General features: G+C 35.7%; 1 protein-coding gene across 2 annotated transcripts in view; it reads right to left on the reverse strand.

The window, feature by feature from the left end:
- The window catches only part of cdh22 (cadherin 22), a 160,610-nt gene that overhangs the window by 80,414 nt on the left and 65,300 nt on the right, over positions 1-14,896 (reverse strand). For both annotated transcript variants that reach the window (XM_032550378.1, XM_032550377.1), the window contains one exon: positions 796-1,903. In XM_032550378.1, coding sequence (XP_032406269.1) covers positions 796-1,026 — 231 coding nt within the window. In that variant the 5' untranslated portion in view covers positions 1,027-1,903. The remainder of the gene's footprint in view (positions 1-795; positions 1,904-14,896) is intronic.

The raw sequence follows: 14,896 nt of genomic DNA on the forward strand, positions 1-14,896 counted from the left end.
AATATGAATGGATGATGAATTACTGAATGAATGATTATACTTTATTGGTGATAATTGACCAATATCACCGAATAGTTTCGATGATAGGCCAGCTGTTTTTTGCACAACATTCACACAACAATAGTCTTTTCCAGCGTCCCATTGTTTTGTGAAGCAAAAAATCAACCCTTGATTACAAGGAAACAGCTACCATCACTGCAACACTGGTTTGTGCATTATATTTATGGATGTACCAGACACGCACAAATACAAGGTTCTGGCTGGAATCTTTGTATGTAAAAAGTAATGCCCAGTAATTCCCAGATTCATTTTGGATTTAATACCATGAAAAACTACAATTCCCGGAAGAGATTTAATCAATTTTTATGAATTATACAGGGAACGTTATTGGGATTTGTCAAAATGATCAATAATTCATCAACTGCTCTTACTTGGGAAAAACAAACAACAAAAACAAAACAAATCATCTGTATCCAGCCTGATTCAAAAATATCTTGTTTTGTCTTATAAAAATGCTGAACTTCTTAAGAGGTGTATTTCGAATTGAATTAAATAATAATACTTTGTATTTTGAATTGTATAAAGAAACGTAAACTGAGTGCTCATTATATTTTGTGACAGAGAAAACCTCTTGCTAATAGTTTACTCACCCAGACAACATGAACATGCAGAAATATTCCTATTTTTAATTTAATGTTAACTAGGTCCTAAGGCACACTTATTCAGCATAACTAACCCTAAGCCTGGAGTATTAATTTCATGAGACATTTATGTCAAGTGAAATAAATGTCTTACCTTTCCTACATATAGTGGCTCTGTGCCTGTGTACTCCTCCACCACAAAAAACTGGTTCCACACCCATCCTCTCTTTACTCTTTCAAGCGATGAGGGTTCTTCTTGTTGTTCACTCCCTCCTGAGTTTGTGCCACTAGTCCTTGAGGCCTCAGACCACTTAAAACAACAGCAGCTCAAAAGACCCAGTGCTGCCAATAGTGTCCACGGTCCTGCTGTCCAAAGGGGAACCATGTTGTTGGGAAAAAGAAAAAAAGAAATTGGCCAGTGTCTACATGTAAAATCAAAGATGCAGACACAAAAGATTTTTCACTTGTAGTTATATACAAAAAACAAGTCCACCAGGGCAAAATCAAAAGGTCTTGTTGAAAGAACTTGAAAGTTAATCCATGGGATCACAAATCAATCTGAAGTTATCTGCTGAATACAAGGCAGGTCGTGGAGCATATTGGGTTTGTACCGCCCGGTGAGAGCATGTTTGTATCGTCACATGGCCAGTCAATTTGATTCTTCAGACTGCTTCCCCTGCCCTCTTACTGAGATTCTTGTATTTTTTTAAATTAGAATCTGTAGCAGTGAAACAAATGGATTAAGGAATACCTTTAAAAGATTTGATGGTGACAGAAATAACAGATTTGACAAGACTTGCTCACTTATCAGTTGCAAAATTATGGGAGAAAAAGGTTGTAGGGGCATTGAAAAGCATGTTGCTGAAGAACAACATTGATGTTTTCCATCCATTCTTCACTCTCCTGCCTCCAACAGCACTTGTAGCCATTTCTCATCCAGTCGGCACCGTGAGGGGATTCAATACCACACTGGTAGTTTAGAGTCCTGGAAAAATTCCCAGATTAAATTTATTCTGAAAAGGAAATCTTTTTTTTACAGTTCAGTCCCTTGAATAGTTCTAACTGTTTTTTACTGGCAGAAGCAGAAGTCTTGAACTGTGAAAAGGCCAGCTGATTTTACTGTTGGTGATTACATTTGATCTTGGATGGCTTTGACCTTCAGAGCAATCCACTGGTTTGAAGAGCTCATCCTTTAAAGGTCCTGTGTAATTATTTTGTCCATTATGACAGCTCTATCAGTAATCCAATGCCAGGAAAGGAATCTGTAAAACAGAAAAGACAAAAAGATGTTGACCTGGATCATTTGCTACAGCCTAGACTGAATTTGAGCATGCTGAAAAATCAATACGTTTGACAAATGTGAAGGAAACTTGTTCAATATATTGTCAAAATGCAGTTTTAAGAGCATACATATTGCATAAATTTTATTTATTGACATTTGTACGTATATTAAAAATAAATATACATCAATCAATCTTCAATCATATTATGGCCACTGACCAGTAAGTATCACTGCCTAATTTTCTAGTCAAATCAAGTCAAGTTTATTTGTATAGCACATTTCTGCAACAAGGCACTTCAAAGGGCTTTACATCATAAAAACATTATACAGTCACCAATTATGAAACAAACGATAAGCATTCTACAGTTCTCTTCTTGGTAAAAACTGCCTTTCACATCTTGTGAGCGTGAAGTGCACATGCAGCACAGCTAAGATACTGGCCAATCTAGACTAGGGTTCCACAAATCCAAGCGTTGAGGGATATAACCCTGCGGCTTTAGATGTGTCCCTGGTTCAACACACCTCAATCAGATGGTTAAATTACCTCCTCAGGTCTCCAGAGTCCTGCTAGTAACCTGATTATTTGACCCAGGTGTGTTGAAGCACAGACACACCTACCTGCAGGACACCAGCCCTCGAGGTCTGGAGTTGACAGTCCCTGATTTAGACATTTATTTTCATGCCTTTTTAGGCATCATTTTTTACAGAAAAACCAACATGAATATGAGGAGCCTGTGGCACTGCTGATGTGCGAAGGAAGCCCAGGTTGCTGGTGTCATTCATATTCCTCTTAGCAATGCCTTATTTGGTTTCTGTGGTTTTCAGGTCAGGCAGGTTTGCTGTTCAATCATGTACAGTACAATCATAGTCTAAAAAACAATTGCAGAGATTATTGGCAGTTTGTGCATGTGCCAAGACATTTTAGAAAATTAAATTAGAATCTACATAAACTTGTTAATTGAATTTGGTTTTCTCTACACTCTCCCTCCAGACCCCGGGATCTTGATTTCCAAATTGAATCAAAAATTTACTTTTTTTTATTTGATGAGAATACTTTTCATTTCTACTATACCCATATCAAAAACTTATATTTTCTTTGGTTCAAACTGGCTTAACAAAAAGCATAGTATATATACATAGTATATTATGTCTTAGATGTATTGAGGCACTGAGTGCAGTTACAGTTTGTGATTTGTCAATCTCCCAAACTTATAAAATAAAGGTTTGTGGCCTACCGGCTAGGCTTTGCTGCCTGATGCAACTGCACCAGTGCCTTTTTGCATGTGCGCTCTCCTGAACTGCTCTGTGGGCATAAAGGGGTAATCAGCTGGGGACGAACAGTCCTTAATGTTACGGACCTTTAATGCTTGGCTCCATTTTACAATAAAAAGCACTTTGAACTGCCACGTTGCTGAAATACAAATAAATTTGATTGATTGACTGATCAATTGATTAACCCCATTACATTTGCTAGTGCAATGGCATCCCCTGCTGATGTCATAAGTCTTATTTACCCCACAATTCCTATCCTTCCTCCTTAGCCACTTCCAAATTTTCCCTTTTCTGCCTTTATGGTGTTCTGACACCCTCCTCCTGTGCATCTCAAGTCACGGATCAGATGAAGAATCCGACAAAGCCCCAACATTTCACCCCAGCAGGTTACATGATGACTTTACTTTTTGCAAATCATTCCGAATAACATGTGAATGGGATTGATTTACAAAACCTTCAAGGCTGAATTTATTCCTGTTGCTTGTGTAGATATTTCTACCGCATTTTCTCCCCATCATCAAGCTTTCCTTTATACTGTTATATTGCACTTTATGCAACTTTCTCTAGCAATTAGTTTGCGTGACCAGTCCTTCTTGTTTAGTTAGTCCCTGATTGTCAATAACACAACAGTCAAATCTTGCATATTAATTTTAATGTGGGCACATTTGTATTTTAAAACAAGAAAAGATAAATAAAATCAAACCAAAATTAGTTTTATTTTTTTAATTTAACTGGAAGTCATAATCATTCAAATTAACAAAAATAACCATTTACTATACATAATTTAATGTGTAACAGATTTATATAAAATATGAGTTTTACTTTTTTAGTTAGGTCACTGTTCTATAACATTTTAAATTATTGCTATGCACCTTAATTTTGGTTCACTTAAACTTTTATTTTTTTTACTGTATCAGAATCATAAAAACATATAACTTATTTTTTCAGTTTTCCTCTTACGTCAGTGTTCCTAAATCCCCAAACCTAACAAGTCTTGGTGAGTTTATGATTTTCTAGGGTAAGCAGTGTTTTGATGAATGTTATATTCAACAGTTTGAATTTTAATTCTAAAATGAAGGGCTGAGCAGGAGATCCCTGCTGGGAGAATTGCAAAGACAAACCAAGAGGTCAGTTTTCATCACACACAGAACCAAAAGCGTCTGTCTGTCTTTAATCTGACTGCAGCTTTGACCTCAACCAGCTGATTAAATGGATGAGAGAACACTAATTGGATAAAAGTATTAATCAATTAATTCCATCCATTGAGGCTACATTTCCCTAATACTTCAGATAAACACAGGAGGGAACAAAAGGATGTGATATACTTTATTGATGTTAAACATGCACAGACTATAGACACAAATGTAAAGTTGACTCATTACAGACCCATTATTCAAAAGATAGGCATCTAAAGGAGAAAGACAAAGTAAAAACAAGAACAAAAAGAAACACAAAAAAGAAGAGTTTCGTGAGAAACAAGAAAATGAAACACACTGTTCTGTTGTCTGAAACTGGGATTAATAGTCTCTGAAAGGTTCAAAGACAAAAGTCTAATGACAAAAAAGGAGAAGAAATAACATTTAAAATGTTTCAGGTCTTACAATTCAAAGAAAGGAATATTGCAACACAGGCTGAAGAAAGGTTCCTCAGGCCTGCAGGTGGTTTAACCTATTGTATTTCTGTAGGCACTTCTAATCTCACTCTCCCTCTGCCCTGCTAGTAAGCTTGGAGCTTCCGGAAATAATTCCTTCTCAGACTGTTGGTCAAGGCAATGTCCGTGGTATTGGAAACTAACTGCTCTAAGGCTGTCCAGTCTCCAGAGCAAACAATTCAGAAGAAACCTAAGCAGCTCAGACGTCTTAACTCTTCACTGCAGCACAGTTGTTACTCTTAGAGTTGTGTGTAATGCTTGTATCCTACAACAAGAATTTAAATTACAGTGACAGAACCGTTGTTTCAGTAGGAATTTTAAAATTAACAAAAGGATTAGACAAAGATGTTTGCTGTATTTTGCAGGTAAAATAAAGGTAAGTAGATTACAACTGAAATTTCAACAGATTCTGACAGAGCTATAGAAAGTAAACCATCTATTAGCCATTTAGGTATTTTAATAAAATAAACTTTGTGAATTTATCAGTCTTATAGAAACACTGGATTGTAAGATCTAATACATTGCAAGCCTAGGATATTTCACATGTAAACAGGCCTTGTTTAAAAATTCTGTGTTAAGGATTTTAAGATTATAACTTAGAGATTAGACAAAGTACAACAGGGTGGAAAGCTTCACCATGTGGAGGATTTCCTGATAATCTGATGCAGGACAACCATAATCCTAAAGATTTTCCATCCTTTGCTTTTGCACCCATGATCTTTGGGGAAAAAGCTTCTAAGATTGCAAGATTTAAAAGGGAAATGGACATTGAACAGAAATTGATTTGAAAAGCTCTTAGATTCTCCTTTAATATTCAACACACGCTTTTTGAGTTTAATCTTATACTAAAAGATTACTCACCTCACTTCCATTTGTCATTCACCAATAGCTGTTCAAAATATGCTAACATGTAGGTGGATTTTGATCCAATTTATATTTTGTAGAAATTATGGTAACGTTCAACAAAAACTCTTGTGAACTAAAATTACGTTCCTATAACTTTTACTGTTTAAACAACATTGAAGTCTCAATGGTATATCTACATTTAGTGTATTACCCTGCAGTTGTGTTTCGATTATGTAAAAATCTGAATGATAAAACTGAAAACATGAAATAAATCCTTCTTTTTGAACTGTGTCACAACAACTCTGCAATGTTCAGAGCGCCCTGAGAAAATAACAGGCCCTTCTCACCATCACAAGTGACTTCCATTATGAAGAGGAATTTGGCTGTTGTTAAAGATCATCATCAAGCCTTTCTTCGAATCTGAAAGTTTATTATTCAATATTTAACACATGGAATATTTACTGCAATCTGATCAAGAACTGCACAGTATTCTTATTCTGGAGATGTAGGATAAGGAAAGACTTTAACTCTTCAACTTCTCGGCCAGCTAAGCAAGGTTGGTGTCCATCTTCCATTTTACAATTCAGTACTTTCACCTGTCCACGATATCAGCAAATCCTTGTGGTCTTCTTGTAGACAAGATAAATTATTATAATTCTACACTGAATTGAGCTCAGCAACATTGGCTGTGAATGGTAAGAAAAAGTAAGTTCTCACATTTGGAAGTTTCATGACTCACAATTGCTTTCTGTCAACACTGTGACTGTTTGTTGAACAGGGGACATTCAATCACAGGGCATCTACCTGCTGTATTGCCTCCAGCAAAAGAAGTGAAAAACCCTCGGGTTAGAAAACTATTCCACCAGTGTCCATCATTTTCTCAGAAACAATGGGTAGCTAACGAGGAGCATGTTTCCTTACCACTAACCCTCAGCAGGGTGCCCCCAACATTGTGGAATACAGTTTGAATGTACAGAAACAAAGTAAAAGCCAATAAAATAAATAGTGCATATCAAGTAGATTCTATTATCATTTGGCGAGATCTTTAATCATTTGGGAAATTATACTGAAATGACATGTACAAATATTACATACTTTAAATGTAAATTTGTGACAACTATTTACATTTTTTTTGCTGTCTAAACTTGTGTGGTATATTGAGGATCTTTAGCATAGTTCTATTTTGGAGAGGTGTTAAAAAAATAATGCTAAACATTTAAGTTTATCATATTTTTCAGGTCAAAACATTCTGCACCCATGTCTTTGCAATTAATGACAAGTCAGAATAGACAGCTCTAAAAAATGCAATTTCAACTAGATGCGTCATTGGAGTCAATTGATGTACATAAGTTCAAATTAAGGTTTAAGATCCATATGCATTTAGTCAGAGAAAAAGAAATGACTCCCTTCTGGCATAATGAATGACACTCGCTGAAAAAAGTAATAAAGAAAACTCATCTAAACTTCCAAGCTTGACATACTGATCCAAAGTGCTTTTTTAAGTTCCCAATTAACTCTGGTAGAAATATGGAGAGATAACTTCAAAGAAATAAAAGCATACTGTTTATTCCTCAGTGCCTCCAGGAACATACAGCATTAGGAGAATATAACTAACTCATTCTTGCCTATATAAACCTCTGCTGTTCCATTACAGTAGACTATGTAATTGTGCCACTTTGAATTTATTAATTTCTATGAAAATAAATTGCCTTCTTTATCAAAAGTTATTGATTATAAAGTAAAGAAAAAATAGCATATAAAAGCAAAGTTTGCTTAAATAGGTTTGCTTAAAGTACTTTGCAAAAGTGTCCATAGATTTTACAATTCTAAAGATGTTGTGAAAATCCTGGAAGAATGTCTGTTGAAGTCATCATTAGTGAGAAAATAAAACTTAACAGACAGCCAGAGCTACAATATCTTCGCCTAAGTTAAGACCCACATCTAAATCCAACTAAGAATCTTAAGCAAGACTTGATTATTGGTTCAGAAATCTCACTATTTAGTTTTGCTAAGATCCATGTACAAAAATCTATCTCTCTTCACCTGTTTGCAAATCTCTTGTAGAACCAAAATGTGAAAGACGCAGTTCTTCAAAGTACTTAGGGAAGTTGTATAAAAATACATTCTCACATGTAAATATGAGTTAGATGGATGCAAGGTACATGGTTATTTTGTTTTTACAAAAATTCTAGATTACATATTTATCTTACTAAATCTGTCTCTTTCCTCTATCTCTTTCCTGCCCCTCTTCGAGTCCTTCTCCTAGTCCAAGGCTATTGGCAAGCCCTGTGCAGCCATTCGTGACCTATTAGAGTGCTGGATGGATCCTAGAGCATGGCTGCAGCCTCTCATCAGTGGGCATGCCCTGAGCAAGCCCTTTGACAGCTGGCAGCGGACAGACGACAGCCAAGCAAGACTGATCACTGCAAACTGATAGGCATAGAGCCAATGACCAGCAGACAGCCCTCTCTGTCTCTGACACACTCCCTCATAAATGCGCTCACACATGCACACAGTCACAGACACGCAATCATGCTGTGTAATATGTTTGTATCGTGAACATTTTTTTGAAGGTGAAGGTAGATAAACATGTATTTATTTCTTTGCATTTGTTTTTTGCTGGCTGCAAATGTATAAATTTATAAATGTATCTTGATAAATGCATAAATAAATTTATCTTGATGTTGAGAGAAACAGAACTTGAATTTTGCACCCAAATTTAAGCTTGTATAAATGACCAGCAATTACAAAAATAACTAATAAACAGGCCACATTGCTGATGGCATAACTTGAACAAGCTACACTGTATCTATTGTTTTACACAAGACATAAATATATGCTGTAATTCATGGAAAGGAAAAAAAAAGGTAGCAACCAGGGCCAAAAGGATGGATGCAACACTGTCGTACAGTTGTAGTAATGACAGCTGCTGCAAAAAGGAGTACAAGGGGCCCACTGGAGATTTTCTGCAAAGCAAGAAAGCATGTGGAAATGGCTTCAGACTGAAAAAATGAAAAAGTTTTATTTGTGTGTGTGTGTGTGTGTAGTGTAATGTGATTATGTGAGTTTTGTCTAAAAACATTCCTGCCGTGATGAGTGAAGGTGCCAGGCCAAAGCGGAAGCAGGAGAATGGAAACTGCACTGCAGTGAAGCAATTTAATACAAAAAAAGAAAACTTACAAAAACATGAGAAGACCAGGGCATGAGGTATGGTCAGCATAACAGAAGAAACTAGCAGGGAACAATAGAAATCAGGGAGCTTAAATATAAAGGAGATTTGATTGATGAAATGGGAACCTGGTGAGTCTAATCATGGGATTGCTTAACACCTTTTAGAGGAGAATAAACAGGGAAATTGAGGTAGGTGACCAAGAAACACAGATCATACACATCCAGCTGGACAAGACACAAAATTATCTACAAACAAAAAAGGAAAAAAAACTTAAAACAAACTTAAGAGAATTAACAAATGAACAGTAATTAAATAAGAAAATAAATAAGAAGCAATGAACAACAGGAAACAAACTAAATATGGCCAAATCTTACTAACACACACACGCACACACAAAAAACATTGCTAGCTTGTTGCTTTTAGTTACATGCGGCTACAACAGTGGCTAACAAGAAAGTGCACCTACTGAGATGATTAAGAACACGGCTGACAAAACAACTAACTGAGCAGTGGATTATTTGATTTTGTCTCCAGTTTTTTTTCGTTTTTCTTCACTCGGATAAACTTGATATCTTTGCTTCACCGCTCTGCCATTAACCCTCTGTTCTCTTTGCCATGCTTTCTCTTATCTATGTGGATAAGAGAAAGATAAGATGCAAGTTCAGAGAGTTGTGTGAAGTACATGTATGAGCTCTGTGGATCACTTAGCAAAAAATAGCAGACTTCTACGTTGTTTTTTTTTTGTGTTTTTGTATATAACTTTCAACTCAGTTTAAAAAATAAGTCTTAGTAGTGATTTGTACTGTTTCCCAGTGACTTGTAACTACATCAGATCAAAGTTGTTTCATTTTAGGCAGTGCCAGTTACTGCAAACAGAGACTTTGTGGCAGTGACAGAAGCTTGCAGAGCAGGGAGCTAAATACTGCTCATCAGATTGCTAAATGTACTGAAAGAAAAGATCAGGAAGACGGCCAGAAATTACTGTAGTGTTTTTTTTTTTTTTTTAAAGGAAAAGAATCCATGTGACTGTAACAAACCATGTCTTTCTTCCGATGCAAGAAGTGCAGAATTTACTGTTTGAACTTGTAATTTCAAAGACTTTATGCCTATAAGAAAAAAATAAATAAATAAATAAGATGATGTTAAGCGCTAGAGTCCCAGAAAATGTAGTAACTTTAAAAAGGATGTCTTTTTGAGCCATCTAAAACAAGCTGTTTAGAATCAAACAATTGACTTCGACTTTGTTGGCTCTTGGGTGCTTAAGATATGTATCTACTGTATATCTTCTTGTTCCATTATGTTCATCTGCTAATACTCTGTCGTGTGTAATTTGTGAGTCTTGCTTAAGTGAATTTCACACTTTTACAATGTGGATTGATTTTGGCTTTAAAATTCTAAATTTGGCCAAAGAACTAAGGAGGGTGAGAAAAGTGATTACGTTTTGATTCCCTTACAATTAGCCATGGAAACATCAATTTGTTAAATTGATGTTTTCCGGATACATCTATTATGCTTTTAATTTTTCAAAATGGTAAACACAAATTTCATGCAATGCTAGTAAGATATGCTGTATATTCATACAGTCATGTGAAAATATCTTATGACAGCTTGAATATTTTCCTAGCATATTTGGCCATTCATCCACTGTCTATACTCGCTTATGCTTGCAGGATCATGGAGGGACAGGTCTCTACTCCTAGCAGTCATTGGGCAAGAGACAAGGTACACCCTCACAAGTTTGGTTTTCATGAGGGATGTGAAATGGAGAATCATTTGCTGTTTAAGAACAACGTGAAAGCAACAATTTAGAAGGAAACATTTTACAGATATTAAGCCTGGAACAAATTATTTGGTATCTAGAACAAAGAACAGTCCATCCTAGTGACCTATGTTCACCTTAAACCATCAGTAGATCCACACAACATAGAAACTTAACATGTCTGAAATATGTGCCAATAATGGCATCCATTTCACAGTAAATGATTTGTTATAGATTGTGGGTGCAGTTCAAATTGTTAAAGTTGCTGTATGTAACTTTTATAAACAATAAGTTTTCTACATATTTGCTAAAACTGTCCCTGTGTCCTGATAGTATAGTGTAAGACACATAATCTGTGAAAAAAATCAAATCCTCTGCCTCCTCCCTGTGGTCCTACAGTCTTCTGTAGAAATACTGCAGCTGGGCTAGAAACAACCAATCAGAGCCAGGAGGAGGGTCTTAATGCTGTCAAGAACCAATCAGAGCCAGAAGGAGGGTCTTAACGCTGTTAATTACCCTAGTATAGTCAAGCCTCAGATGTCATTACTTTGATGAGATGAGAAGTAAGGCTGCCAACTTAATTGTAAACTGTAGTTTCAGTCACAAAATAGACATTCAATTTTCCTCTATTCAAAAATTAAACTACAAAAATCCAAAAGTGTAACTTAAAGGTGCCAATTTTGCTTACAAATAAATTTGTCACACGGATGTAATAAAATGTTATGATTCAATCATGGTAAAATTTATGATTTTTTCCTTTTTTATGCAGAAATCTTGCTATAATTCATAGTCTGAATTTTTCACAGATCTTAGTTTGGATTGAAGGCAGCTTAAAGAGCTTCTTGTATGAATGACCTTTCTTCCTAGAATTCTGAGAAGAGTACAAAACATGAATGCATAAACAGATGCAAACAATTGGAAATACATATTCTAACAAAGCACATACAGAAAATGTGTGCCACCTTAAGTATAACCAACTGACTTTGGTTATACTTAAGCTTGAGCCTCACACACTCATATGTACACACACAGCTATACATCTCTCAGAAACACAAAATCTCCCTTCTTCATGTCTGTTTTTACTTCATAGTCATGACATTTGTAGTCTTCGTTTTTTTATGTCAAACATTTTGTTTTTTTGTCTATTCTGACATTAGTTTCTCTTCTGCCTGGATTCTGTTATATTAGCCCCTTTAAATTGTATTTGTGAGTTTCTATTTTACGACTTGCAAAAAGCTCAACATTCCTGTTTTATTTGTCAAATTTGCCCCGTGTTGACTGTAACCTCTGAATTAATCAACACATCCTCAACTGGGAAAAATAATGGACAATCTTGCATACCTTAGTATTTAGAATTATCCACTCAAACCAGAAACTGACATTCCAAGCATAAGCAGGCTACACTGTTAAATAAAATAAAATAAAACTGTTCAAGGTAAATGTTTCAGATGATCTGAAGACATATCTTACGACTCCACACAGCATGCTGCTGACACTAAATCCAGTGTCGCTCTGCACAACATAAACAAGAATGAGCCTCTCTTCTTAGAATATGCATAAGTGTCCGCAATGATGTAGAACACAGACTCATATATGACATGATATAACACAGCTTTATACCTTTTCATGATGTCCAGTTACACTCATACTCAAAACACAACCATTTCTGCTCTTATATTAATGGTATATAAATAAGAGATTAATACTATACAAAGCTAGTTTTGTGACTGTCACAGTGTGTGAAGTGCCTGCAAGGACTACTACTTCACTTTTCTGAGTGATTGTTGTATAATCAGAAAAAATAAGGATAACTATGTCACTACCAATGATGCCACCTTTCATTTCATCTGGTGCCTCTTCTAGATGTGTCAGCTTTTCGCAAGTCAATTTATTTACATACCCATTTTTGTTCCGCATGTTTACAAAAGTACATCCGAATGTCACCTTTTTTGTTGACTAACTACCCTTTATTTTTAGTCATTATATGCTCAACTCTTTTTTAATCAATATTTCCCATATTTTCTGTTATATTCATGTGTGTATTCATGAAGTGGCCAAGGCAGTTAGTGGCTCACATGTGTCTAGATGTGACTCAGTCGTTACAGTTGTACCTTGAGGGATTCCTTCGGTTGTTCAAGGGGAAGGGATATGGACAAGACTGGGTAGACTTATCAAACAGGTTAGGGTTACAGGTTGATTCAGACAATGTCCACACAACGAGTTAAGATTTTGTTATAGATCATTCAAGGGCCATTTATTTTGTTATATGTGTAATTTATTTATTTTTCTTCTTTATTGGGACTTCTTTCACTGAGGTCTGGTCATAATTTTATTTAGGTTGTCCATTGCATTGGACACATTTGGGTGATTTTGGGTGTACTCTATGATAGATGTGTAAGTGGCATGTCTTCTATTGTGAGGTGGGGATTTAGCTACCCCACAACTCCCCTAGTTCTTCAATGAATAGCTCTTTGCTGGTCGACCATTTTGGTTTTGTATGGAGGGTATTCTTGGGTTACATGTATTGTTGTGGTCAGATTTGTAAGTTTTTGTTTTTTGTATGTTTATTTTGTTTGTGTTGTTTTATTCTGTTTGGTTTGTTTTTGTTTTTCTTTGTTATTTGGGTAACATACCCGCAATCTAGTGTAAAACAGTGGGGGTGAGTGTAGCAGTGTGATGTTATTACACTAGATTGTCAAGTGATAAGCTGTTACGGTAACAAATCATATGAGCATCGGCAGCTTTTATTTTGAAAAGTCGACAGATCCATTGCAAAACAGTGGGTAACTTCCTGTTTCAAAATTATTATTTTTATTCAAATTTAATGTGTTACGAATGAAAATGTGACACATAAATTATGCATATTTTTATGTATTACCACATAAATTATATTTATTGTTGAACATATTGAGTTTGTGGATGATTGTTTTGAGTGTCAGTTCAAGGTTTAAAAAGACAAATTAACGGATCATACCATTATAGTCTGTGAAGGGTTTTCCCACGCTCTCTGTCACTCTTTCTGTTCGGATTCTGTGGGAGAAGGTGTGAAGTCTTGCTTTCTGTTTTCAATAAGTGTATTTTAAGCATAATAAGTGACAGTTTGATTACTGTTCTTGTAAAATATTGCACTTTGGAGCACTTAAACTTTGTTAAACAGTGATAGAACTGTGTTAGCAGCTATTTAGCTGCTCTTATGCTACATAAGAGCCGCTTATGTAGCATAAGCTACATAAGAGCCTAATGAAATGCTACATCCATGTGCTGGAAATAGTATTGTTCGTGGTTAAACAAGCGCTGTGGAACACTGTGATGAAAAAGTCTGTTTTTGAATATAGAATTTGTATTTTCTGCTATTTGAATGCAGGTATGTGATGTTTCATTACTTTTGGTGTGAGATTATTTTGTTTATTTATTTATTTTTCTTATTCATGTACTGTTTAAGATTATTATGCTCATGTTTGGGCTTAGTTATTAATTATTGTTGCAATTATTTTTATTTTGTAAGGTAAATGTGTTATTTTACACAAGTCACACATGCTCTTTCTGTTCGGATTCTGTGGGGAAAGGTGCTGTGGAACACTGATGAGAAAAAGCCTGTTTTTGACTACTATTTTCTGCTATTTGAATGCAGGAGCATTAAAAGTGCCTTCAGATCAGCTGCTGTCTGGCTGTTATTTCCCACAAGACACAGCGAAGAATCAACTACGCTACACTGAAACTACGCTCAGATTCAAGTAAATTTCTTTCCACCCCTCGCAAAAGAATAAGTGACAACCCTGGCTGAACCTGTCATTAGGAAACATTACAGCTTTGTTATCTAACAGCAGAATCTCTGTTCAGATGCTATGGAGACAAATATAAAGAAAAGTTGAATAAATATAAAACAAATTATTGCTATGTGAGAAGAGAAGTTTAGATTTGGCATTTAATAACCGGTGGTTAACACATGGCTCCCCTGAGCCCACTCATTCGCGGCAGTCTATCTGTGCCTCAGATTGATTTGTGCAATGAGTGATTTTGTATTTGCTTAAAATCATCCTCTGCAACATACATATACATACACAAACACATTACACAGACACTGTAACACACTTAGACTGCAGATAGCGAGCCATACATGATTCTGTCTTTCCTGCCAGAATCTGCCATCAGATGGATGAAAGCTGCCATCAAAAGCTGGGCCCACAAGGAGTTCAAATAGTCTGCTTAGTCAAGTGAACCCAACACCAGAGTCCAGTTCCTCAACCATGCTTATTAAATAGCCAATTTTTGT

Source organism: Xiphophorus hellerii, chromosome 20, assembly GCF_003331165.1.
Source record: "Xiphophorus hellerii strain 12219 chromosome 20, Xiphophorus_hellerii-4.1, whole genome shotgun sequence".
In the NCBI taxonomy this organism is placed as follows: domain Eukaryota; kingdom Metazoa; phylum Chordata; class Actinopteri; order Cyprinodontiformes; family Poeciliidae; genus Xiphophorus; species Xiphophorus hellerii.